Here is a 26350-nt window from a genome sequence, read left to right on the forward strand (position 1 = left end):
CTGGTAAAATCACGGCACGATTACTTAAAAATAAAAACAACTTCAGATTGTTTTCTTTGTTTAAAAATAGAAAAAGCACATTCTGGAAATGTACAAATACTAATGTTGTTTTTTTTTTTTTACACTTACATGTTGCGATTAATAGTATTCTACCTTTATTTGTCGTTATTTATACTTTCTGAATAAATGATGTGATAATGTTCATCAGTCAACTCATTGGTGTTCATTTTCAATCTATCAAGATAAAAAAAAAAATATCAAAATCAAATTACAGGATGCTATTTATGTAGTTTGCTCATTTTCCTCGACTGGGGCACTAGCATCATATGTTTTTTGTTTTTTTTAATATATAGCATAATCTACAAAGATATAAAGAATTGCAATTGCGACATCTAGTGGACACATTTAGAACAGCTGTTTCTTTCATTCAAAAATTTCGGCTCATTTTAATACTTTTTTTTTTTTTTTTACATATGTAGCATCATCTACAAAGATAGAAAGAATTGCTACTGCGACATCCAGTGGACACATTTAGAGCAGCAGTTTCTTTTATTCAAAAAATTTGGCTAATTTTTATACTTAGCGAACTCATCCCGCGGGCCGTGTAAAACCTGTTCGCAGGCCTGATCCGGCCCACGGGCCTTACATTTGACACCCCTGATCCAACATATCCTAAGCGGTCTCTCCATAGATGGTTTTCTGTTTTTTTCAGTCTCAAAGATTACGAGATACAAATTGTACAGGATCAAATAGGTTCTGCCCATAAAAGTGTCATTAGTCAGTAATAAATGCATATTTTGTTTACTTTAAACGCTTGAAATACTTTAAAAACTTCTGTCTATTTATATACTGTACAGTTGTTACTATTTTTTATGTTTTATGGCCTTTCTGTCAGTCACATCGCGGCATGGTAGCGGTAGTTGTGACCCAAGATCCAGAGACAGTACATGGCGTGCAGGTAAAACTCTATTTAATATGCAAAAATAAGAAACCAGAGGAATAGTGCAACAAGGAAGTGCACAGGAAACAAGAAAAACTCAGCATGAACAAGCATTCACAGACAAACATAAAACAATGTTCCAGCCCCGACAGGACGGCCCAGCTGGCATATAAAACCTTCTGATTAGTGATCAGCGACTGGTTAGGCACTCAAAACGCTAAGTTGTAGTGTGTGGATTGAGACTCAGAACTGTCATTTTCAATTCAATTGAACTGAATCAGTATGTAACGCAGCGAACAACATGTGATTGTGATCTGTCATCAGGAAAATCACCAAAAAGTGTCCAAATGCGACCCAGCCAGGCAGTAGGCACCCGTTTACTGCTAACAACAAAGAAAATCAAACAAAAAACCTTTCACATTTGAATCAACACCAACTACTAGTACCTCGGAATCACTACCGTTACTCAACTGTAACAATTTTTGGTACTTTTGTGTGTGTTTGAATATGTTAGTAAATATTAAATGTTAAATAAGTAAAAAATGTAATACATTGTACTTGTGCTGTGCAGTTGTTATTTTGTTTTCTAACACATCTGTGTCTCATTTGCAATCAATGTACTGCATTGTATTACATTGTAGACTTTGTTTGCAGTTGAAATTCCAAGACGTTAGAGGGTAGTAGTGTATAGACTCGGTGTATATTACATAGTCAGGAAGTAGTTTGCCAATTGGTTGAATGTGCCAATCTACTCTTTTATGAACAGAAGTAAATGAAGTGGTGGTAAACCAAAAAACTGTGCAGCAAACAGCATGCAAACTATCACACAAAAGGGGCTTCTTGGTTAAAAATACTTATGAGCAAAAAATCAAACAATACAATGGAATTGATCCCTATACGTAATCAAAAAAGAGTTGTAGAGTGATCTCAAGGTTTATCTGTTGGTCGTGTTTCCAGACATGTCAAATTATCTGGTGCTCTTAACTAGGACGTGTCCTTGTAAACAAACTGCAAGTAGCACTCGATAGCCTTCATTCACTATTTTCCCATAATGTAAACCACTCATAGAAATAATCGGTGGCACCACTGAAGACCTGGCCAATTGTGAAAGAAGACGAAGAAGTGATTTTCTTAGAGAACAGCAAAATGCCACCCAGAACGCTTTGACAACAGACGCTCACTTGACCATCACTTCGAGTCTCGCATATTCTTTGAGCCAGATGTGACGTCAGGTGAATACAACTTATAGAGTCTTAAAAAGTGTGTAAAGTATTGTAGTTATTGCACACCAGCCGTTTGATTGTTACAGTACATCATTTTCATAGCATATTTGGAGGTATTGAAATCGCCACATACAAATGCTTATGCTAATCAGTAACATGTCTAAGGCAAATCCAATTTAAAAATCAACATCAAGCTAGCGCATTTTGAAAAGTGGAGCTTTACTTTACTTTTGAGCGCATTCTTCTCGCTTCGTTAGCATGGAAAATGGTAACATTACTTACAGGCAGTCCGGCTGCTCTGAGTGTTTGACTGCCTTTTTCCTGGCCAAGTACTTGAGTCGCTACCAAGTCTGCAACCGGACTTGATACGGCGTGCAACAAAGGCATTGAAATATGGCATTGTTTGACTTTACGTGAATCGGTACCCTGTAATACCGACGGCCTTCGGTCGGTACCTATAAAAGTCCCTTGTTAGATACCCATCCCTACTGCTGAGTATATAAATATTTCATTATTTGTTAAATATTTCATTATACTGACCCTGCAGGCACAAAATGTTAATTAGACTGCCGGGTACCTGGGTTTTCGTTTAGCCCAAAGATTTCATTGGAAAACTGAATCGAATGAAAACTAAAATAATTTTTCCTATGGAAAACAATATATAATCTAATCAATCCATTCCAAAATATGTTCAAACAAAACACTTTTTATTGAGTATAATTATAGTTGTACGCACAGAAAATAATGCAAAATGCATATCAACAACGACTGAACGAGTCACTTTGACCTTTATTAGATACTTTCGATGGCGAAGATCAGCGACAAGGGAAGGTAAGGAATTGTGCCATTTTACCTATGATTGGCCCGAATTACCATAGCAGTGTGGTGCGTTCAGTGACAGTCCGAACACATAGACATTAAAGCTCTCATTGACTTTGATTGGATTGATTGAACTGTATGCTAAAACTTTATTTGGCATTATAGTTTTTTTTGTTCTGAATAGAGGCACAAAGATTGAGCCATCAATGTGTTTAATCGTACTAAAATGAAGACAGAGACCTATTTTTAGTGAATATTTTTACCTAAAACGGAACTGTACTAAAACCGAGGCGTATGAAAACTGAGGTACCACTGTCTTCTGAACCAAAAACTGCACTATATTAACAAAGTGTGTTGCATTATTCATCCAATCGTCACAAATAGCATGTGTGAGTGTGCATGTGTCTCTATGTAATAATACATTCTGAGGAAACAAAATTCCCACAATCAAACAAATAAGCCTATTCATCCTGCTCAATATAAACTAAATAATGATGCTGCACATACCACACAATTAGGCTTCCTGCTGCTATAAATGCAAGCTATGCACATTCTATTAATGTTGTTCTCTGCTGTGAGCTTGCTTTCCCCTACTGTATCTGCCTGCTTCTCTAAACACCTAAGATAGTTTACTCATGCAGAGTTGGTTTTCTTAAAGGTTTCTTTCCGATGTTCGTTCTGCCTTTAAGCACGATTCCACAAAAAAACATTCCCTGTATGTTCAAATGAGCATTTCCACATTCAACTCACAACATCCCCACTGGTTTGTGTTGATGTACAACCTTCAAACAATCAGCCCACACAGTGATTCCACTGGAGGCTGTGTTTAACCTTGTGTCTGACCGTCGTTGCTTTGGCATTGTAACTCAAAACATTAGCAAGTGTTATAATCTCCTGAAGATAATCAGATGCAATAAATTGTGTTACCACTCCACTGAGAGAGGATTAAATTTTGTCTACAGATCTAAATCTGGATTGAAAACTAAATTCTATTTGAATTGTATAATTGCACAGGGACTCACAAAAAATGGGGACAGTTTCAATGTCAGTAAAAAATACAAATACAGTGGCACTATAACTTCAGTGTGTTTCGATATAAAAGCTGTCTTTCGGCTAATTGTTATGCTTTAAGCGTCCCTGCCATTAGTTGGCATAGAAAATGCCAGAGTGAACCTCGTAATATCCAGCCAAAAAATCAGTATGGTAAAATGATTTCTAAACAGTGGACTTTTATCTTTTATATTGTGGAAAAGCTGCTAAATGTGTGTTTGACAGAGAAGCAGCTGGAAGGAGATAGAAGTCCACTCTCTGAGGTAAATACTGTACATTATTATTATATTACTTCATAAAATCATAGTTGTTAGTAGAAGATTCTATTGTGTTGTTTTATACAATATTTTCTATGTAAAAGTTGGCCTTTTTAAAAGGCATGTCACATATTAGAATGATGCTGTTTTAAGGAGGCAAGTACCAATTAAATGGAATTCATTTCAATAGGCGATGTTGATTTAAGGTAAAGGTGCTTTGACTTAAGAGCTCCATCACATAACCAATTAAGCTTGTAAATTGAGGTACGACTGTAGATTTTTATTTTTTTTTAAACTAAACTTCTTATATATATCTTCCTGAGAACCAAAACCATTTTTGGACATTTGTTTTGCTCTCTATCTTTTGTCAGGAGTGACAACAATTGCAATGCATTGCACAATAGCGTCATTAAGGCCGTACACAATCCTTTCAGAGACGCTGCTCCTCTTATGTCAATTAGAGACACTGTAAAGTCATCGACCATATTTTCCGGTCTATAAGGCGCACTTAAAATCCTGTTTTTACCTCAAAACTCGACAGTGCGCCTTATAACCAGGTGCGCCTAATGTAACGAATAAGTTTGGTTGAGCTTACTCACCTTGAAACTATTTTATTTGGTACATGGTGTAATGATAAGTGTGACCAGTAGATGGTAGTCAAACATAAGAGGTAAGTGTAGACAGCACTATGATGGCAATATGTCTCCTGACAACAACACCAACATTTTAAATGTCCTGTTGAAAATATAGAACATTACACACGGCGCTCAAAAATATATCAAAATGTTTTAGTATGACTTTGGTAAGCTATGAAGCCGCACCGCTTGAAGGATTGTCGGTGCATTAAACATACACGTATTATTATAGAGTGTGTGAAAACGTATAAGGTAAGAAATATTATCTGCCGTTTTGTTTTGCAATATTATGCAAAAGCAACTTTTCCTACCTTCTGGTACCTGCTGATCTGCATTTGGGATTGGTAGAAGTTCTGAAAAATTGCACGCGTCCGCATGTCTATAAGCTTCTTTTTTTTCCTCTATCTTCTTGTTATGTGACATTAATCCTCCGCTGTTGCCATTTCTAATATAAAGTAGTGTAAAGTTCTTACTTATATCTGTCAGTAAACTCGCCATGAAAGCGCTAAAACATACCGATGTAGTGAGTTTACATTATTCACCCAAGGAACTTTAGTTATTAGAGTTCTGGTCGGATGGTTTTTCACGGGACACATTTCTGGTGTTGTTGTTTCCGGATGAGGAGATGCTGCTCCGTTATTGATTCAAGTAAAGTCTCAATGTCAGTTAGCTCCATCTTTTGACACTTCTTCCACTCCCGTCCTTGCACGTTACACCGCTACAACAAAGATGACGGGAAAAGACGCAGCCAAAGGTGAGCCACGTAAATAAGACCGCCCACAAAACGGCGCATCCAAAAGCGACTGTCAGAAAGCGGCTTGAAGATGATCTGTAAAACATTTTGTAACATTTTGACCAAAGAACCACCATTACATGTTATGTAGACCACAAGGAAGTGTTTTCAATTTAGAAAAAAATAATAATAATATGACTCCTTTAGTGCGCCTTATAATCCGGTGCGCCTAATATATGAAAAAAGTTCAAAAATAGACCATTCATCGGCAGTACGCTTTATAATCCGGTGCGCCCTATGGTCCGGGAAATACGGTACCTCTATAACTCTTGTTAGCACTGTTCTGTTTTTTTATTTGTGTGTGGTAGACATTTGGTTTGGTTGGCAACGGTAGTGGTACAGTACAGATACTTATTATGTTTGCTAGACACACTCCATTCTATTGATTGGTTGACAGAAAATTGGCTCAACTGGAATATGTTCTTATTTTTAATTAACGGCCTTGGATGAGGTCTCCCAAATCTACCCCGATATTTATTTTTAGATTAGCTCTGGCTAACTTACAAAAAATGTGACACCATTAATGTAAAATAATTACAAACAAAGTGATAGTAGATCTACATCACACTCCTGCATTTCAATATTCTTCTTAGTTCTTTATTTCTTTTGATTGTTCCTTCATCGTTCTTTTGTTGCCGTCTTAAATCATTTGATGATGTTTGCATTACTCAGTTCCTTAAGCCGGGTTGTCGCGTGTGTGTTTGTGTGTGTGTGTGTGTGTGTGTGTGTGTGTGTGTGTGTGTGTGTGTGTGTGTGTGTGTGTGTGTGTGTGTGTGTGTGTGTGTGTGTGTGTGTGTGTGTGTGTGTGTGTGTGTGTGTGCTTCCTCCCTGGGGAACTGAGGTTGAAGTAATGAAATGCTCATTACTGATTCAGCTGAAAATGCTAGGGATACATTTACACATCAACACGCACACACACTAACACGCACACGCTGGCACACACACTCACAAACCCATATGCCATCCCACCCAGAAACCTTTCAAGGTCACCTTTTGTATGTGTAAAGCTGAGAAACAATGCCACATACACACATACGAATGAAGAGATTGGACATATTTAGGCCTCATTTGACAATTCTGAACAAAAGCACCACATTCATTTGATATTAAACATTAATCGACTCTTGCAGATATTTTGCCTTTAAATCAACAACATGTACACATACCTCTATGGTACTTCAGCTATTATTATTTGAACTTTCTTTCCTCTGATGGTTTTTATCTGACAGCCATTGATCAATGCATCAACTAAAATGGCACTCAGTTTAGCTCAGACCTCTGCCCATTTGGATCAGTATCAAATTGTAAACCTCCATACTCTATGAACCCACCTTTTCTCATAACACCCAGAATGTTCTGTTTGGATCACTAAAAATGTGATTTATAACATTCCTCAACCTCACCTTACTCACCCTTGACTTCTTAATTCCCATTTTTGTATTCTATTATCCATATGTCCTCTTTAACCAGAACGGAGTAAGTACTACTGTCCTTCATTGACTATCACAACATAATAAATCGTACATTTCATCGTTAATTATGTTGCATGTACTGTATAACATGTATATTAAATAACAAAATACACTGATATTGCCCTATTTACTCAAAACATCTACTCACAGGAAAGATGCAGAGGTGTCATAATGCCAGGGCCCTTGACTTTTTGTGGCCCTAAACAAGATTGTGTGTGGCTCCATTTCGGTCTTTAATAATACTTGTGAAACAATAGAGCAGCCTGCAGCCTAATGAGTCTTGTAATTCAGTCGTATACATCACGCTTCCAAGTTTGCGGCTTGTAACGATGACTCTGTGGATGCTATTACATGTCTAGAGGGCTTTCTAAGTGTTAAAAAAAACATCTTTGGAAAGTCATAAACAGTTTTTTTGTATGCTCAACTATGAAAGTATTGAATTATATTGAACAATTCCTACTTTTTTTCATTTACCACGACCGGGCCCGCATACCAATTAACATCAATAAACGAGGGTTTAGTTATTACTCTTGGCGAGTAGAAGTAGATTTGGCTGTGGGAACATGAGTGTGTGTATAAAAGACACAACCAAAATACCACAAAAATCTAGTTCAAGAATATTTTTAATTAGGTATTAAAGGCCTACTGAAACCCACTACTACCGACCACGCAGTCTGATAGTTTATATATCAGTGATAAAATCTTAACATTGCAACACATGCCAATACGGCCGGGTTAGATTAGTAAAGTGCAATTTAAAATTTCCCGCGAAATATTCTGCTGAAAACGTCTCGGTATGATGACGTTTGCGCGTGACGTCACGGATTGTAGCGGACATATTGGGACACCATTGTGGCCAGCTATTAAGTCGTCTGTTTTCATCGCAAAATTCCACAGTATTCTGGACATCTGTGTTGGTGAATCTTTTGCAATTTGTTTAAAGGCCTATTGAAATTAATTTTTTCTATTTAAACGGGGATAGCAGATCCATTCTATGTGTCATACTTGATCATTTCGCGATATTGCCATATTTTTGCTGAAAGGATTTAGTATAGAACAACGACGATAAAGTTCGCAACTTTTGGTTTCTGATAAAAAAAAGCCTTGCCCCTACCGGAAGTAGCGTGACGTAGTCAGTTGTTCACCTCCTCATATTTTCCTATTGTTTTCAACGCAGCTAGAGCGATTTGGACCGAGAAAGCGACGATTACCACATTAATTTGAGCGAGGATGAAAGATTCGTGGATGAGGAACGTTAGAGTGACGGACTAGAATGCAGTGAAAGACATATCTTTTTTCGCTCTGACCGTAACTTAGGTACAAGCTGGCTCATTGGATTCCACGCTCTCTCCTTTTTCTATTGTGGATCACGGATTTGTATTTTAAACCACCTCGGATACTATATCCTCTTGAAAATGAGAGTCGAGAACGCGAAATGGACATTCACAGTGACTTTTATCTCCACGACAATACATCAGCGAAGCTCTTTAGCTACTGAGCTAACGTGATAGCATCTGGCTCAAATGCAGATAGAAACAAAATAAATAAATCCCTGACTGGAAGGATAGACAGAAGATCAACAATACTATTAAACCATGGACATGTAACTACACGGTTAATAATTCTCAGCCTGGCAAAGCTTAACAATGCTGTTGCTAACGACGCTGACGCTAACTTAGCAACTTAGCAACCGGACCTCACAGAGCTATGATAAAAACATTAGCGCTCCACCTACGCCAGCCAGCCCTCATCTGCTCATCAACACCCGTGCTCACCTGCGTTCCAGCGATTGACGGCGCGACGAAGGACTTCACCCGATCACAGATGCGGTTGGCGGCTAGCATCGGCTAGCACGTCTGCTATCCAAGTAAGTCCTCTTTGTTGTGTTGCTATAGCCAGCCGCTAATACACCGATCCCACCTACAACTTTCTTCTTTGCAATCTCCATTGTTCATTAAACAAATTGCAAAAGATTCACCAACACAGATGTCCAGAATACTGTGGAATTATGAAATGAAAACAGCTTTTTGTATTGGCCTCAATGGGGGAGCCATACCTCTGTTCTACTGGCTTCGTCACTTGCATACGTCATATCCAAAGGAGTTTTCAACCGGAAGTTTAGCGGGAAATTTAAAATTGCACTTTATAAGTTAACCCGGTTGTATTGGCATGTGTTGCAATGTTAAGATTTCATCATTGATATATAAACTATCAGACTGCGTGGTCGGTAGTAGTGGGTTTCAGTAGGCCTTTAATGAACAATGAAGACAGCAAAGAAGAAAGCTGTAGTTGGGAAGCGGTGTATTAGCGGCCGGCTGCAGCAACACAACCAGGAGGACTTTGAGTTGGATAGCAGACGCGCTACCGTGAGTACGCAGCTTTGGCTTCCAAACATTTGATCGCTTGCCCGTACGTGCGTGCCGCTATGTGCATGTCACGTACCTAACTTTGGGGAAATATATGTGCTGTATGAACTTTACGGAGGTGAACGGTACTTTGGGCTGTGGGATTGAGTGTGTTTTGCGGGTGTTTGAGTTGTATTGGTGGGTTATATGGACGGGAGGGGGGAGATGTTTGTTATGCGGATTAATTTGTGGCATATTAAATATAAGCCTGGTTGTGTTGTGGCTAATAGAGTATATATATGTCTTGTGTTTATTTACTGTTTTAGTCATTCCCAGCTGAATATCAGGTCCCACCCGCCTCTCACAGCATCTTCCCTATCTGAATCGCTTCCACTGCCCTCTAGTCCTTCACTCTCACTTTCCTCATCCACGAATCTTTCATCCTCGCTCAAATTAATGGGGTAATCGTCGCTTTCTCGGTCAGAATCGCTCTCGCTGCTTGTGGCCATGATTGTAAACAATGTGCAGATGTGAGGCGCTCCACAACCTGTGACGTCACGCTACTTCCGGTACAGGCAAGGCTTTTTTTATCAGCGACCAAAAGTTGCGAACTTTATCGTCTATGTTTTCTACTAAATCCTTTCAGCAAAAATATGGCAATATCGCGAAATGATCAAGTATGACACATAGAATGAACCTGCTATACCCGTTTAAATAAGAAAATTTCATTTCAGTAGGCCTTTAAGAAATAATGTATCAATATTCTACAAGTTATGTAAAGATTTGTCAATCAATCAATCAATCAATCCATCCATCCATTTTCTACCGCTTGTCCCTTTCGGGGTCGCAGGGGATGCTTGAGCCTATTTCAGCTGCATTCAGGCGGAAGGCGGGGTACACCCTGGACAAGTCGCCACCTCATCACCGGGCCAACACAGATAGACAGACAACATTCACACCCGGAGGGAACCCACGCAGTCATGGGGAGAACATGCAAACTCCACACAGAAAGACCCCGAGTGCAGGATCGAACCCAGGATCTTCGTATTGTGAGGCAGACACACAAAACCCTCTTCCACCGTGCTGCCCAATCAATCAATCAATCAATCAATCAAAGTTTATTTATATAGCCCTTAATCACAAGTGTCTCAAAGGGATGCACAAGCCACAACAACATCCTCTGCTCATTTGTATTGTTTTTAGTATAAATATGTTCAGTGTCTATGTTCAATAGACTCAGTCCAGACCAGACTCAAAACCAGAGGAGATAGAACCTTCTCAGTGGAACAACCTTCCACTATCTATTAAATCCTCCAATTCTCTGAGCCAATTTAAATCTAGGTTAAAAACGTAGTTTTACTACCTGGCGTTCAACTCCAGTCAGGCAGGATGTCTTGGTCATTTTTTTTCATGTTTTATACTTTTTTTATATTTGTTTATTACATTTTAGTAATTGAGGTGATATATTCTGCACTTCTTTTAAGGTATATTTTACTATTGTATTGTATTCATCCTTCTGTGTTACATCTGTTTTGTTTCAAATTGTTTGTACAGCATTTTGGCTAACTGAGGTTGTTTTTAAATGTGCCATATACTGTAAATGAATATACTGAACTGAACTGAAAAGGAATGTGTTTATATTCCAGATAATGTCCAACGTTTATATAAAAATGTAAAAAAAAAAGTTGATCAATCCAAGAGGAACAACAAGTGTTTGATACCTACTACTGTAGTGAAGCCAATTCAAAACTGGTATGCGGTTTCGGCATTAATTGAAAAAAGTAAACAAAACGCGATAATTGGGCATAAACTACCAAAAAACTAAAGTTCTTAAGACATTATATTTTTAGGGAAAATGTTTGGTTTCAATAAAAACGTAAGTAGTTCGGATGTTTTAGAAATGTGTCCGTAAATCTTTCTCGATTACGGTGATTGAATCAATGCTACTTTAGCATCTTTCTCTATGGGACTTTGAATAGACGCTGCTGAACTGAATTGAAATGATAACATATGACAAGTTGACTCACCGCTGAATAAAAGTTTATCAGAGACAAAATACAATTGTATAGGGACAAGTTTGGAGATATTTGGCCATAGTGAGTGTGTGTGTGTGTGGTGGGGGGGGGGGGGGGGGGGGGGGGGGCTGCATATGAATAATAAAACATTAGTTACTTTTAAACCATAAATTTCAAATGTTTTTTGACAGCACAAACCAGCACAATGGTAGCACAATTGTTAAAAAAATTTTTTTGGAGCGATTTGGACAAGGTGGGGCATGACATCCCTCGTCAGAAAATGAATTTTAGAATAACTTAACACCTTTACGGCACAAATACAAATTTTCACAGCACAAACCAGCACAATGGAATGGCACTGTTATTTTAATATTTACAATAACAAGGTGGGTCAACTTCACGCAGGTTCCAAGGTGACATATTCAGTAACCAGCTGGAGGCAGGCTGGAAAGGGGTTGGGGGACAATGTGAGTATAAATAAATAAAGGTAAAGGGGTAGAGCTTCTATGAAGTCCAAATAGTGTGCCTTAAATTGACTGTAAAGCCAAGGCATTAGGCGTGGAAGGTGTATGAACACACTGCAACCCAGCCTTTGTATGTCGGGAGTCATTGGCGAGCCGAGCCAAGTAACTCTTTTGTCCTGTTTTTGAGCAATTTGCCCGCCGGTGAAATACATAAACGGAGTGGATAAGACCAAAGCAGTTTGCTGGCATTGTTCAGTACAAATCAAGAACAGCCCGACAAGCTGGAACTAGCAATGCTGCACTTCAGACAATAAGGATGTCACTGCACGACATGGTGGCTTGTGCATGCCCACAGAATGCAAAGACAGAAGACACCTTTTAATTATTTATTTTATTTATGAAAACAGGTGACCAAATAACTGATAGCAAAAAAAATAGGGCTGTCAAAACTAACGTGATGAATCACAAAATATTATCGCATTAATCATGTATGTATGCAGATTAATCATTTATTTTAACTGTTTATGTTCCTTCACCTTAACCGCGGTCTATTACCTGAAAGGCGGCACGGGTTGTCTTATGGTCAGTGATCAGGTCAATGCATGCAAAGGTGAGTGCAGAAACTCCGACTGCTGGTAAATTTCACTTCTCTGTGTGGTGTTCGGGTCTGTGGGACCCGTTTTCTTTTATCAAAAGAAAAATGATACAATTAATTAATTTTTCAAATTGAGACTCCCTGACTTTGGCTAATTTTCTGTGAAAAACATATCAGAATACATATTTAATGACCACACACCATACACCACCCCTACACATTTCTATTACATAAGATGTCCGGGTCCAGAACACACGCACACACACACACACACACACACACACACACACACACACACACACACACACACACACACACACACACACACACACACACACACACACACACACACACACACACACACACACACACACACACACACAGCAGGCCTAGACAGGAGGAGGACAGTTTGTAGGTACACAGAACATCAGAAGGTGAAATGTGGGAGAAAATGAGAGCAGACAGTGTTGACAAACAATGTTGCAACCTTGTGTGGGAACCGCAGGTGCAGAAGCACAAAAGAAGAATCTCTGTGGGATGCAGAAGCTGGCAGAGAAATTTTCCATGCAACGTTCATATTGTTGTTACTCAGCCAGCGTTTGTGGATCTGATGGACCCGTTGCATTTTGTGGCTTTTAAATGCCTCACAATCAAACACTTTTATGTTAAAATACTTTACAGATGTTTATTGGGATAAGGCAGGGCAGGCAATTAATTTTTACCGGGGGCCGCATGAGCAACCCGAGCACTGCTGGAGGGCCACATCGACAATATTTCAATTACATTTTGCTCAGTATTATTTTTTATACATACCATAAGATAAATACTAATAATAATAATAATTAATAATAATACTTTCATTTAACCTAACTTAATTTTATACCAAAAGCACTGCTTTGGAAATCATTTGTACCCCTTTCAGAGATCACATTTAGTTCCCCTTAAACATCCAAATGTTGCACAATGAAATGTAAACATAGGATGAAGTGTGCATTCCTGTAACTTTCTCTAGTAACAGCATTCCATGATTAATATAAATAAATTAACATTAATAATAAATGACAGTAGAATAAGCATACGTATGACTGAGGAGTCATAGTGTAACTTTGTGTGGTGTTTGAGTTGTCCGACTTTTTGTGTGGCCATAAACGCACTAGTGGTTTACTGGTATGCGTGTTGGTGACAGATGACAAGTTGGTTTTGACCTGGTTTGTACGGCAGAAAATGACTAGTTTTTCGAGATATAAGTGTTTTACTCATGTTTTTGGTGTGGTTATGGCCGAATATAAACAGTTTTGCTCAATAAAGTGATCGATATAATTCCTGGCCTCGAAGCATCTCAATAGAAAATATTGAACGGTGTTCAATTGAACGGTGTTGACGAACACCGTTAGGGCCGCTTGTTGTCACTGTCACTCAAAGTTGCATTGCAAAATTACCCAGAATAAATGTGTTTATTTTGTTTAGAATTCAGATGGGATTTGATTTGGTGCGCGGCATATATTTGCTGTGCGCAGAGCACGCTTGAGCAGTGCGCAATTGCGCAGGCGCGCACCTTAGAGGGAACGTTGCTTGGCAGTCCATGTCTTGTTGAAAACATGCCATTCGTCATCAACTTTTCTCTTTTTAGCGTCTCGGGTGTAAACCGTGCATCACTTGTCGCTGTGCACCTTCACTCACAGGTTACACACGGACATACGCCCATAAATAAAAGCAGCACAGTTGTATTGCACGCACGACATAGATGTTTTTTCAACTTTATTTTGTAATTTGTGATTGCAGCTGTTCACATTCACTCACAATCACACATGAGCATACGTCCACACGGAAGTAATACAAATAACGCTTTTCAAAACAAAAGCAGCACCGTTGTATTGCACACTCGACATAGATACTTTTTAAAATGTATTTTTTAATTTATGATTGGCCTCACGCGGGCCGGACAGGGACGCACAAAGGGCCGGATGTGGCCCGCGGGCCGCAGAATGCCCAGGTCTGGGATAAGGTAAACATCTGTTCAGTATTTTAACATAAAAGTGTTTGATTGTGAGGCATTAAAAGCCACAAAATGCAACGGGTCCATCAGACCCACAAACCTGGCTGAGTAACAACAATATGAACATTACACAAGGGTTAAACATTTGTAAAAAATTTCTGGATAACATTCTGACAATAAAATTGTGATTGTGTGCAAATATTGGGTTCTTTTTTTACAATAATTTAAATTATGCAAGTTTGGGATTAATCATGATTAATCCAAATTCAAAAGGGCGATGAATCGGCTTTAAAAAAATATAATTTGACAGCTCTAAAAAAATAACATGCTGCACACACATAAAACAGAAGAGAAGCACTGTCAATCTGACAACGCTGCTCTAACAACTCTCCTGATTGGCAATCTTTGACAGGTGAGCCTACTGATAGTGATTGTGCAACAGACAATAGTGTTAGTGATGGTATTGGGATATAATCCCTTGAAGGTATGGCGTGGCGAAGTTGGTAGAGTGGCTGTGCCAGCAATCGGAGTGTTACTGGTTACTGGGGTTCAATTCCCGCCTTCTACCTTCCTAGTCACGTCCGTTGTGTCCTTGGGCAAGACACTTCACCCTTTGCCTCTGATGGCTGCTGGTTAGCGCCTTGCATGGCAGCTCCCGCCATCAGTGTGTGAATGTGTGTGTGAATGGGTAAATGTGGAAATACTGTCAAAGCGCTTTGAGTACCTTGAAGGTAGAAAAGCGCTATACAAGTATAACCCATTTATCATTTAAGGTATAATCCCTTGAATGCTAACTCTGTCCAAACTATTTAAATTGTGTTTTTTGAAAACATTAATGTACCAGTCAGAATGCTATAGTCTGTCAGGCTTGTCCCTGACAGTTTGGTTAAGTTTTAGTTTTTCCTGTGTTTGTTTTATTTCCTGTCAGCACTCTTATTTTGGTTCAGTTTCCTGTTTGTCTCTCTGAGCGCTGTCCCCTCAGCTGTGGCTGATTGGCACCTGGCCACACCTGGTGTCAATCAGCCAGCTGCTATTTAAACCTGCCTTCCCCTCCAGTCAGTGCTGGATTATTGTCGTTCCGACCTGTCGTGTTGATATCAGTGTAGCTGTATGCGGTAAGCTATATTTTGTAGCTGTTTGTAGCTTACTGTCTTTTTGTTCCTAGTCCCTGTTTGCTGGATCCCTGTTCACTAGTGATGGGTTGATGAGGCGTCATGAAGCGTTTCAACACATTGCAAAACTGTATTGATACTATGTCACTAAATACTGACATCTGCTGGACATTAAAAATCCCTACAGGCAACCTATGGACTGACTCAACTGACACTGATTTTATGACCTAGTATATACAATAATATAAACCAAGTCATTGTATTTCATTTAGGATTATTTCATATCTTCATTTAAATAAAAATATATTTTTATCTTTTTTTAGATACAGTCAAATAATGTGAACATGTATCATAACATGGAAAACTAAGAGAACGTGTTGTGAATGCGGATGCTTGTGGACTGGGAATTTTATTTTTTATTTTTTTTACACATTTTTATTAAAAAAAAACAGTTTTTCCATCGTATTAAATTTTAGACGATTTCTCTTAGTTATTATTTCTCCGGCTGTAGAAAAGACCCGCTCACAGGCAATGTTCCCTCTAATTGTTCATGTGTGTGAGCAAACACAAAAACTCCCTGAGCATTCAGTGGAGCACATGTGAGCAACATCACACGTGGCAATAGCAGCAGCACACCTGTCTCAAACCAATCTTTTATAATAACACTCAAATGAGAGGAGTATTTTCATTAGATTATTTTGTAATATTAGTGATTTGGCCCACTTGTAATGAAAATAAAAGAAATCTTGTTTTTCATAAGCTATGGATTAGTATTGTACAATATGTCTGGGTGGGGGTCCTGCTTTGGAAATCAGTTGTACCCCTTTCAGAGATCACATTTAGTTCCCCTTAAACATCCTCATGTTGCACAATGAAATGTAAGCATAGGATGAAGTGTGCATTCCTGTAACGTTCTCTAGTAACAGCATTCCATGATTAATATAAATAAATTAACAATAATAAATGACAGTAGAACAAGCACACGTATGACTGAGGAGTCATAGTGTAACTTTGTGTGGTGTTTGAGTTGTCCGACTTTTGTGTGGCCATAAACGCACCAGTGGCTTAGTGGTATGCGTGTTGGTGACAGATGACAAGTTGGTTTGTACGGCAGAAAATGACTAGTTTTTCAAGATATAAGTTTTTTACTCATGTTTTTGGTGTGGTTATGGCCGAATATAAACAGTTTTGCTCAATAAAGTGATCGATATAATTCCTGTCCTCGAAGCATCTCGATAGAGTCGATAGACGTTACAATAATTGAACGGTGTTGACGAACACCATTAGGGCCGCTTGTTGTCACTGTCACTCAGAGTTGCATTGCAAGATTACACAGAATAATTTTGTTTATTTTGTTTAGAATTCAGATGGGATTGATTTGGTACGCGGCATATATTTGCTGTGCGCAGAGGACGCTTGAGCAGTGCGCAATTGCGCAGGCGCGTACCTTAGAGGGAACGTTGCTCACAGGGCACAGAGGAGGCGTCAGTGCGACACAGTTCGCGTATCGGTCACGTGACCAAAACAGCTCATGATCGGTCACATTACTTTCTAAAAGCGGTACGCGCACCGACACAGGGTATCGCTCTATGAGCTCGACGCATGCGCCGATGCATCAGTGTTGCCAGACCCATCACTACTGTTCACTGTTTCCAGTTTGTCCATTCCTAGTTCCTGGTTTGTGTCTATTCTTTATTTTTTTATATTTTGGACATTAAATCATGTTTTCTCGCACAATGCCTGCCGCCTTCTCTGCATCTTGGGGTTCGTCACCAACACACCCTGACATAGTCAACAAAAAAGTCCAAAACTCCTCATAAAACACACAAGGCTATCACGGTAGGTGGGGGAGGGCGTCATTTGGCCAAAGATAGTAGAGGTCTCTAAATACTTGCGACATTGCAGTCAGAAAAATACATAATCAGGAGGGCGTGGCTCAGATCGTAGAGCGGTTGTGCCAGCAACTTGAGGGTTCCAGGTTTGATTCCAGCTTCTGCCATCCTGGTCAAGGCCGTTGTGTCCTTGGTCAAGACAATTCACCCACCTTGCTCCCAGTGCCTCTCACATTGGTCTTTGAATGTGAATGACTCTTTGGCGGTGGTCAAAGGGGCTGTAGGCACAGTCTACCCTCCGTCTACCCCAGGGCAGCTGTGGCTACAAATGTAGCATACCATCATCATAATGTGAAAGTGGAGTGAATGAACGATTGGTTCTCAGCTCTCTGTGAAGTGTCTAAAAAAGCGCTATTTAAATATAAGCCATTATAATAATCAGCATAACAAGACATGGTGTTGGTGTTTCTGCATAGAGAATGTTGTCAGAACTCAATGGAATATTCATCTTTTGCTTTTCCACTTTACTACGACACTTTCACTGTAGTACAGAAGCAGATACACGTTAGAAAACATTATGCTGGCATACCTATTGTGTGCGTTTGTGTGTGTGTGTGTGTGTGTGTGTGTGTGTGTGTGTGTGTGTGTGTGTGTGTGTGTGTGTGTGTGTGTGTGTGTGTGTGTGTGTGTGTGTGTGTGTTCTGGAAATGCTTACTTAATGAGGACATCGCTCTGTTTACACAGTCACCTTTAGGGGACCTCTGACGGTATGGGGACAAAAAAACAGGTCCCCTAAAAGGAAACCTTTTTAAATGATAGTCAGATCCATTCTGAAGATGCCTAAGTGATTTTTAAGCTTTGGCCCATAAAACATGTTTACTGGTTAGTTTGAGTGTGAGACATTTGCACAGCAGCCCCCTCATCAGGCTGTAGCTGGTACATTTATGTGGTGAAACTTCCTATAAGAGGACAGCTGTAGTGCTGTATTCTGAGGATCATGTCATATTTAATTTGAACATTTTTTTTTTTTAAATGGTCCTCAGTAGTCACGTACAAATGTGTGTGAATTATGCAAAATTATTTAAATTTGGTCCCCATGAACCATCCATCCATCCATTTTCTACCGTTTATTCCCTTTGGGGTCGCGGGGGGGCACTGGAGCCTATCTCAGCTACAATCGGGCGGAAGGTGGGGTACACCCTGGACAAGTCGCCATATTAACTCTTTTTCCCCAGGGTCCCCAGTAAGAATGATCAGCTCATTACTTCATCAATCCAGAGATTTATAGACGTGTATGAGCTAATTGGGCAGTGGCCATTTTACATAATTTTTTTTATGCCTCCACAACCTGTAGAAAGGGTGGTCGCCACAAGTGATGATCAAAAACTTGGTCCCCATTCTAAATGATAACCAGTATGTGTTGTGTGTGTGTGTGTGTGTGTGCTGGTGGCACAGGTTCATTCAAGATGAACTTGGAAAATTGCCAACATACATTGAGTGAAATGGTTCATCATTTAATGAGCATATAGCTGAACTTCACCAGTTACTTGGTCGCTTCAATACCTAAACTGCACAGCAACACAAAGCTGCCATGCTAGAAGTACTGCGTTAATCCATTTCAACTTCTTCTGTGTTCAGATATGAATAGTGGTATTTTCTGATTAGAGCTAAGAGCCCTACTTAAAGGGGAACTGCACTTTTTTTATTTTGTCTGTCGTTGAAAATCCTTGAGAGAGACAAAAACACTTTTTTTTTTGCATTCTAATTTGTAAAGATCGACTCATTTTTGGAGGCATTTAGCAATGCGGCTAATGGGAGCAATCAATTCTGCATCTAAATATCTCAAAAAATGCATCCAAAAACCGCCAACAATACTTAATTTACGTTCTGTACCCTGTATAATAACCAAGCTGTAGCGACGTTGTTATTGTAAGAGCAAACACTGAGGAACTGTTTATCTAGTAATAATAATAATAATGGATTAGATTTTATATCGCGCTTTTCTATTGTTAGATACTCAAAGCGCTCACAGAGAAGTGGGAACCCATCATTCATTCACACCTGGTGGTGGTAAGCTACATTTGTAGCCACAGCTGCCCTGGGGTAGACTGACAGAAGCGAGGCCCCTCCGACCACCACCTATCATTCATTCATCATTCATTCACCAGTGTGAGCGGCACCGGGGGCAAGGGCGAAGTGTCCTGCCCAAGGACACAACGGCAACAATTTGGATGTCAAGAGGCGGGGAGCAAACCTGCAACCCTCAGGTTTCTGGTACGGCCGCTATACGCCATACTGCCCATATACTATGTTTAATTTTGTTTGTTAATTTACTGCTAGGTAAGAACCTTGCATAAGCCCTTTTTGGGTTTCTTTTCTCACCTGCACTTATTTCTTATTACGTATTTCTTGTAGTAACACATCGCCTTGCGACGGAATACTACTGCATTAGCCGTAAGCTAGCTTCTGTGTCAGCAGCTGAATCGCTTCTGAGTTTGTAATGCACAACACATTACGATAGGACACCAATTTGTACTGACTGAAAAACATGAACAACCATGTTACAATATCTGTAAAGTTTTAGCCAACATTTCATGTTTTGTTTGTACACCGCTAACTCGACAATGTTTGTAGTTTTAATAACAAGCATGACGTGATCAATGGTATAGCGACTTACTTGATGGACAATCGTTTGTTTGGTCAAGCTGGCCATGGACGTTTTTTTACAGCTGATTTTGGGTAAACACTCCATTTATGTTGGCATAGCTTGGATCCAAGTTCCACATTTACACCGCCAAGTCACGCCGACATTCTGTCTGCTCCAATGTTTTATTCTCTCTTGATGTTCGCCTAGCTTCTATAACCAACAGTTCAACCTCTGTATATTAAAAAAAATAGGGTTGTAAATCCTCATTCGTCCAAAAATAGTCATCTTCGTCATCTGTTACCAAGTCTGCCATAATTAGAACAAACACTCATTTGTTTCTGGAAGTCGGAAGTGCGCTGCTATGGAAACGAAAATAAATGCGCTGAGGAATTAAGTTCCAGTAACGCATAAAATGACCAAATACTACATATTGTTATGAGCGTAATACTACATTATATGTATACTTGCAGCGTGTAAACAGTGATTGATGTTTTTGAAATATACAATGTTGACTCCAATTTGCCACATCTTGTAAGTGTTTTTTAAATAATTTTTTGAATCCTAAAAGAAAAAGACGTGTGTTCTTGTCTCTCATATTGATTGTGAACGATAGGCAAAATTCCAAAAAAAGTGCAGTTTCTCTTTAATTGACCTTGGGCCAGCTAAGTGACAGGCGACCACTACATTTACATTATGTCCACTCAGCGCTTTGTCACCACACTACTGTCAGTTAATAAAGATTTTGTATGATGGTAATAATGACATGCAGTCAATGTATTTTGCTATTAGCATTAGCAAACCCCCTCAGTTGTTAGTTCAACAAGCCAGTCCCTCCAGTATTTCACTGTATTTTTTTTTCTTTGCGATTAATGCGGCCTATAATGCCTGAATTTGCAGCAGCTTTTAAAAAAAAAAAAGTTGCAATGTTTGAGTTTTTTTTTTATTGTCATTGAACAAGTTTGTTGTTCTGAATTTGTTATTTATGTATTAAGTGTTTGTGACACTAACCACAAAATATTTTAACAACTCTAACAAAATATGCTTTATTTGCACAAAAATGTGGGAATGGTTCACAATAAATAGTAATTTTACACCTTGCTGTTTTTGGTTTGCATAATTATGTTTTGATATCTGACAAGGGTTTTTTTGAGAATTCTTGAATCACCTGCCACGTTCTCAAGCCCCGGCTGCTGTGAGTTATATAGTTTTATAATAACTATGACAATAATATTTTTTATGAATAATTTTTGCAATGGATACCCCTTTTTCTGGCTGGAGTATCAAATTTATGTGCGCCTTCACTTGTCATCAAACTATTTAATATTTTAGAAAAAAAATACAAAGATTCAAAATCAGTGCAAAAGTCAAACCCACAGTTTACTCCATCCGTAAGAGCTGTCATGATCCGTGGTCCGGATCATGTTTTGTTTAGTTATGTTCTGTTAGTTTTGGACTTCTTTAGTTCCCGTTTGCGCTTCCTTGTTTGTTTTGTCACCATGGCGACTCATTAGTTTCACCTGTCTCATTTGTTTGGATCACACCTGTCGCTAATCATGAGATCACTATTTAAGTCCGCCTTTGTTAATCACTCGTCCTGGCTTCATTGTTTATGTCACACCGTTTCCAAGTAAGTTTTCTTGTTCCATGCCATAGCTTCTGATAATTCTTAGCTTCACGTGTTTGTAGGCACGCATGCCTTTTTTGTTCTGTGCCTGTGTTTTGCTAGTTGGGTGATTTACATTTAATAAATCAAATCCTACCTTTACGCCTTCGTCCGGAGCCGTCCTTTTTGCATCTTGGAAGAACAACCGCGCAGCAAGCGTAAACCCTGATCGTGACAAGAGCAATGTGTCATGTATTTGCGCAAAATTTAAAAAAAACAGAACGACTCGCAATAAAGCTGGAAATAGTCCACCAGTTAGAGAAATTGTATAAACATTGCCGCTACAGGCATGTAGTTGCTTAATTAGATGATGCCGATAATTAAAAGTTGCCTCTCCTTTGTTGTTTTTGTGCTCAGGTGCTGACACAGATGATTTGTCCAGTGGACATAGTCCAGTCAGAGAAGACAAGGCTCCTCCTCCTCCTCACCACCGCAATTCTCCTCATCCCAGCTCTCCTTCACTGGTAGGTCATCCCTCACAACACCATCATTATAGGTAATATCGAACTATACCAGCTTAGACCTCAAAAACATCTGGTTATTGCAAGTCTGATTCCAATTTTTGAGAATGACTAAAACAATATGAAATATAGAAAACATGTTTTAAAATTAAATATGTCCAAGGTCGAAATTTGCCTTTTAATAGTTTTTTTGATCGACTGATGAGCTTCTGAGTCCGTAACTGTGTCCCAGTGTTTAGACGACTGTGCTTGCGTGGAAGATTTCTTCAAAAGAAATGCACGCTCAGGAGACACGATTACATTTCCATATTCCTTGTTGTACACATGCAGGAGTTGCATGAATTACAGCAGGGTGAGAGTCTTGCCAGAACACCGGCTCCAATTTGTGAGCAAGCTGTAGTACAATGTCACTTCTCAGATTCTAATCCTCACCACCATGGCAAGAATTAAACTAAGTGTCCTACAAGTACCATTATCACCGGAGGTCTAGAGGAAAAGGAATGGCTAAGCATGTTACACACACGCACCGAGCCGGACGAGATAAGAAGCTAACAGCTAACGCTTCAATGTAAAGTAGGGGTGATCGATACAGATGTCAATACGATTGATACCTAGTGTGGTAAAAGTATATAAACAATACTAAAGTGATTAGATTGACATTTGTCTTTTTCTTGTTCTTATTATTACCAAATATTTTTGGGGTCATTTTTGTTATTGTTTAAAAACTCAGGAGTATGTCTGGATACAGAAAGACTTTGAGGGCAAAATCCAAATAATTTAAATAGGAGAAATAGTAGGTTTTGCTTCTGTTTAGTTATTGTACACAAGCCAATTTATTTTGTTAAAAAAACGATATGTAGAATTCAATAACACAAATGTAATGCATCATCTGATTTATGACAGTACGAGCAAATTTAAAATTTATAAAGATAAGCAGATTAGCTTTATAAAACTGTGTAGTTGTGTTTACTTGCTGTTAGTGTTACATGCTATAAGACATTTCACTTCTACAAATTATTGTCATAGTATCGGATAGTTAAAGTTAAAGTACCACTGATAGTCACACACACACACTCGGTGTGGTGAAATTACCCTCTGCATTTGACCCATCCCCTTGTTCCACCCCCTGTGAGGGGAGCAGGGAGCAGCAGCGGTGGCCGCGCTCAGGAATAATTTTGGATACGGACTCGAAATCGTACCAGATCTGAGGCCAAAAAATTGGATTGGGATCAGATGCCAAAAATGTTGACCTCGACGTCCTTTAATTAAAAGTGTAGTTAGTAGTGTTTGTATATGATGCTTATATTTCAAACCCATAGACATCTCATGGTGTTCATCCAGTGTCCTGTTCATGTACTCCATCAGGTGCCTGTTAAAGGTTCTGCCAACATGCCGACTGTTAAACTGCTCCAATTGACCCTGCTGACCATGCTCTTGTTGCTGTCATCGTGGGAACCCCGCTGACTCTTGGGTGACCCATCCAGAGACTGAGAAACAGCCATGTTCTCTCCATGGATGTTGCTGTTGTTTGGCATTTAAAAAGTTTTAAAGCACAGTTTGGCCGCTCTGCTACTTTGTGGACGGTGATGATGAGGATGCTGACGATGAACTGTTGGTCCATTTTCATACATCACCTGTACTGACCTGTGTATGCTCACCTGTATTTAACTTCCATAGCATAGCTTGCACAGCACTACTACTTTTTTCAAGAGGTGTAAATACAAATCTTTATATTATATATTTATATCAAGACTTTATGTAGATCGCTTGTTGTGTAAAATAGAGTTCAAAATACCACCTTTTAGCACCCAATGACATGATGCATGACAGCGGAGGTCAGTGGTAACACTACTGCGATGATTTCTTCATGTAAGAGGACATAATGACTGCTGTTCCAAGTACAAACCCCGTTTCCATATGAGTTGGGAAATTGTGTTAAATGTGAATATAAACGGAATACAATGATTTGCAAATCATTTTCAACCCATATTCAGTTGAATATGCTACAAAGACAACATATTTGATGTTCAAACTGATAAACTTTTTTTTTTCCCCAAATAATCATTAACTTTAGAATTTGATGCCAGCAACACGGGACAAAGAAGTTGGGAAGGGTGGCAATAAATACTGATAAAGTTGAGGAATGCTCATCAAACACTTATTTGGAACATCCCACAGGTGAACAGGCAAATTGGGAACAAGTGGGTGCCATGATTGGGTATAAAAGTAGATTCCATGAAATGCTCAGTCATTCACAAACAGGGATGGGGTGAGGGTCACCACTTTGTCAACAAATGCGTGAGCAAATTGTTGAACGGTTTAAGAAAAACCTTTGTCAACCAGCTATTGCAAGGAATTTAGGGATGTCACCATCTACGGTCCATAATATCATCAAAGGGTTCAGAGAATCTGGAGAAATCACTGCACGTAAGCAGCTAAGCCCGTGACCTTCGATCCCTCAGGCTGTACTGCATCAACAAGCGACATCAGTGTGTAAAGGATATCACCACATGGGCTCAGGAACACTTCAGAAACCCACTGTCAGTAACTACAGTTAGTCGCTACATCTGTAAGTGCAAGTTAAAACTCTCCTATGCAAGGCGAAAACCGTTTATCAACAACACCCAGAAACGCCGTCGGCTTCGCTGGGCCTGAGCTCATCTAAGATGGACTGATACAAAGTGGAAAAGTGTTCTGTGGTCTGACGAGTCCACATTTCAAATTGTTTTTGGAAACTGTGGACGTCGTGTCCTCCGGACCAAAGAGGAAAAGAACCATCCGGGATTGTTATAGGCGCAAAGTTGAAAAGCCAGCATCTGTGATGGTATGGGGGTGTATTAGTGCCCAAGACATGGGTAACTTACACATCTGTGAAGGCACCATTAATACTGAAAAGAACATACAGGTTTTGGAGCAACATATGTTGCCATCCAAGCAACGTTACCATGGACGCCCCTGCTTATTTCAGCAAGACAATGCCAAGCCACGTGTTACATCAACATGGCTTCATGGTAAAAGAGTGCGGGTACTAGACTGGCCTGCCTGTAGTCCAGACCTGTCTCCCATTGAAAATGTGTGGCGCATTATGAAGCCTAAAATACCACAACGGAGACCCCTGGACTGTTGAACAACTTAAGCTGTACATCAAGCAAGAATGGGAAATAATTCCACCTGATAAGCTTAAAGAATTCGTCTCCTCAGTTCCCAAACGTTTACTGAGTGTTGTTAAAAGGAAAGGCCATGTAACACAGTGGTGAACATGCCCTTTCCCAACTACTTTGGCACGTGTTGCAGCCATGAAATTGTAAGTTAATTATTATTTGCAAAAAAAAAATAAAGTTTATGAGTTTGAACATCAAATATCTTGTCTTTTTAGTGCATTCAATTGAATATGGGTTGAAAAGGATTTGCAAATCATTGTATTCCGTTTATATTTACATCCAACACAATTTCCCAACTCATATGGAAACAGGCTTTGTAATATTTACTGTATGTAACATACTTGCATACGCACCTGGTCTGCCAGAGAATAAGACGTAGCTGGAGGGATCAGTGTTTCCAACTTAACAAAATATTTAGCAAGTATCCAGACAGCTTTAGGACGTTTTTGGCAAAACGACAAATCTATTTTCTATTTTATTGTCTTATTGGATGCTTTTGGAGACCTTTACATTTAAGCACATATCACTCTAATCAACGAGCAGTGGGTCCAGCGCTCACAAAATGTTAGTGACTCAATATATGTCCTTTTTTATTGAGTATGGCTGTATAATAACCCACTATAGTGTTTAATAAAATTGTACGAACAGTTATAGTCCAATCAAAATCAATGAGAGCCTTAGGCCTTGTTCACACTTGCAGGTTCATTCTGACTTTTTTGCCCATATGTGACCTAAAACCGATTTTTTCATGTCAATATGAACTGCAATGCCAAAGTTTTCAAATCCGACCGAGGCCTCTTTCGTACATCATCAAATAGTAATAAGCGTCATAATTATTTGCCAAAACAAACACAGTTGACAAATGAGCAG

The 26350-nt window shown here is 39.3% G+C and overlaps 1 protein-coding gene across 3 annotated transcripts in view; it reads left to right on the forward strand.

Moving 5' to 3' along the window:
• The window catches only part of LOC133635232 (glypican-5-like), a 189952-nt gene extending 163823 nt beyond the window's left edge, over positions 1-26129 (forward strand). For all 3 annotated transcript variants that reach the window (XM_062028176.1, XM_062028175.1, XM_062028177.1), the window contains 2 exons: positions 22216-22322; positions 23685-26129. In XM_062028176.1, coding sequence (XP_061884160.1) covers positions 22216-22322; positions 23685-23783 — 206 coding nt within the window. In that variant the 3' untranslated portion in view covers positions 23784-26129. The remainder of the gene's footprint in view (positions 1-22215; positions 22323-23684) is intronic.
• Positions 26130-26350: the final 221 nt, after the last annotated feature.

Source organism: Entelurus aequoreus, linkage group LG19 (genome assembly GCF_033978785.1).
Source record: "Entelurus aequoreus isolate RoL-2023_Sb linkage group LG19, RoL_Eaeq_v1.1, whole genome shotgun sequence".
NCBI classification, from domain to species: Eukaryota; Metazoa; Chordata; class Actinopteri; order Syngnathiformes; family Syngnathidae; genus Entelurus; species Entelurus aequoreus.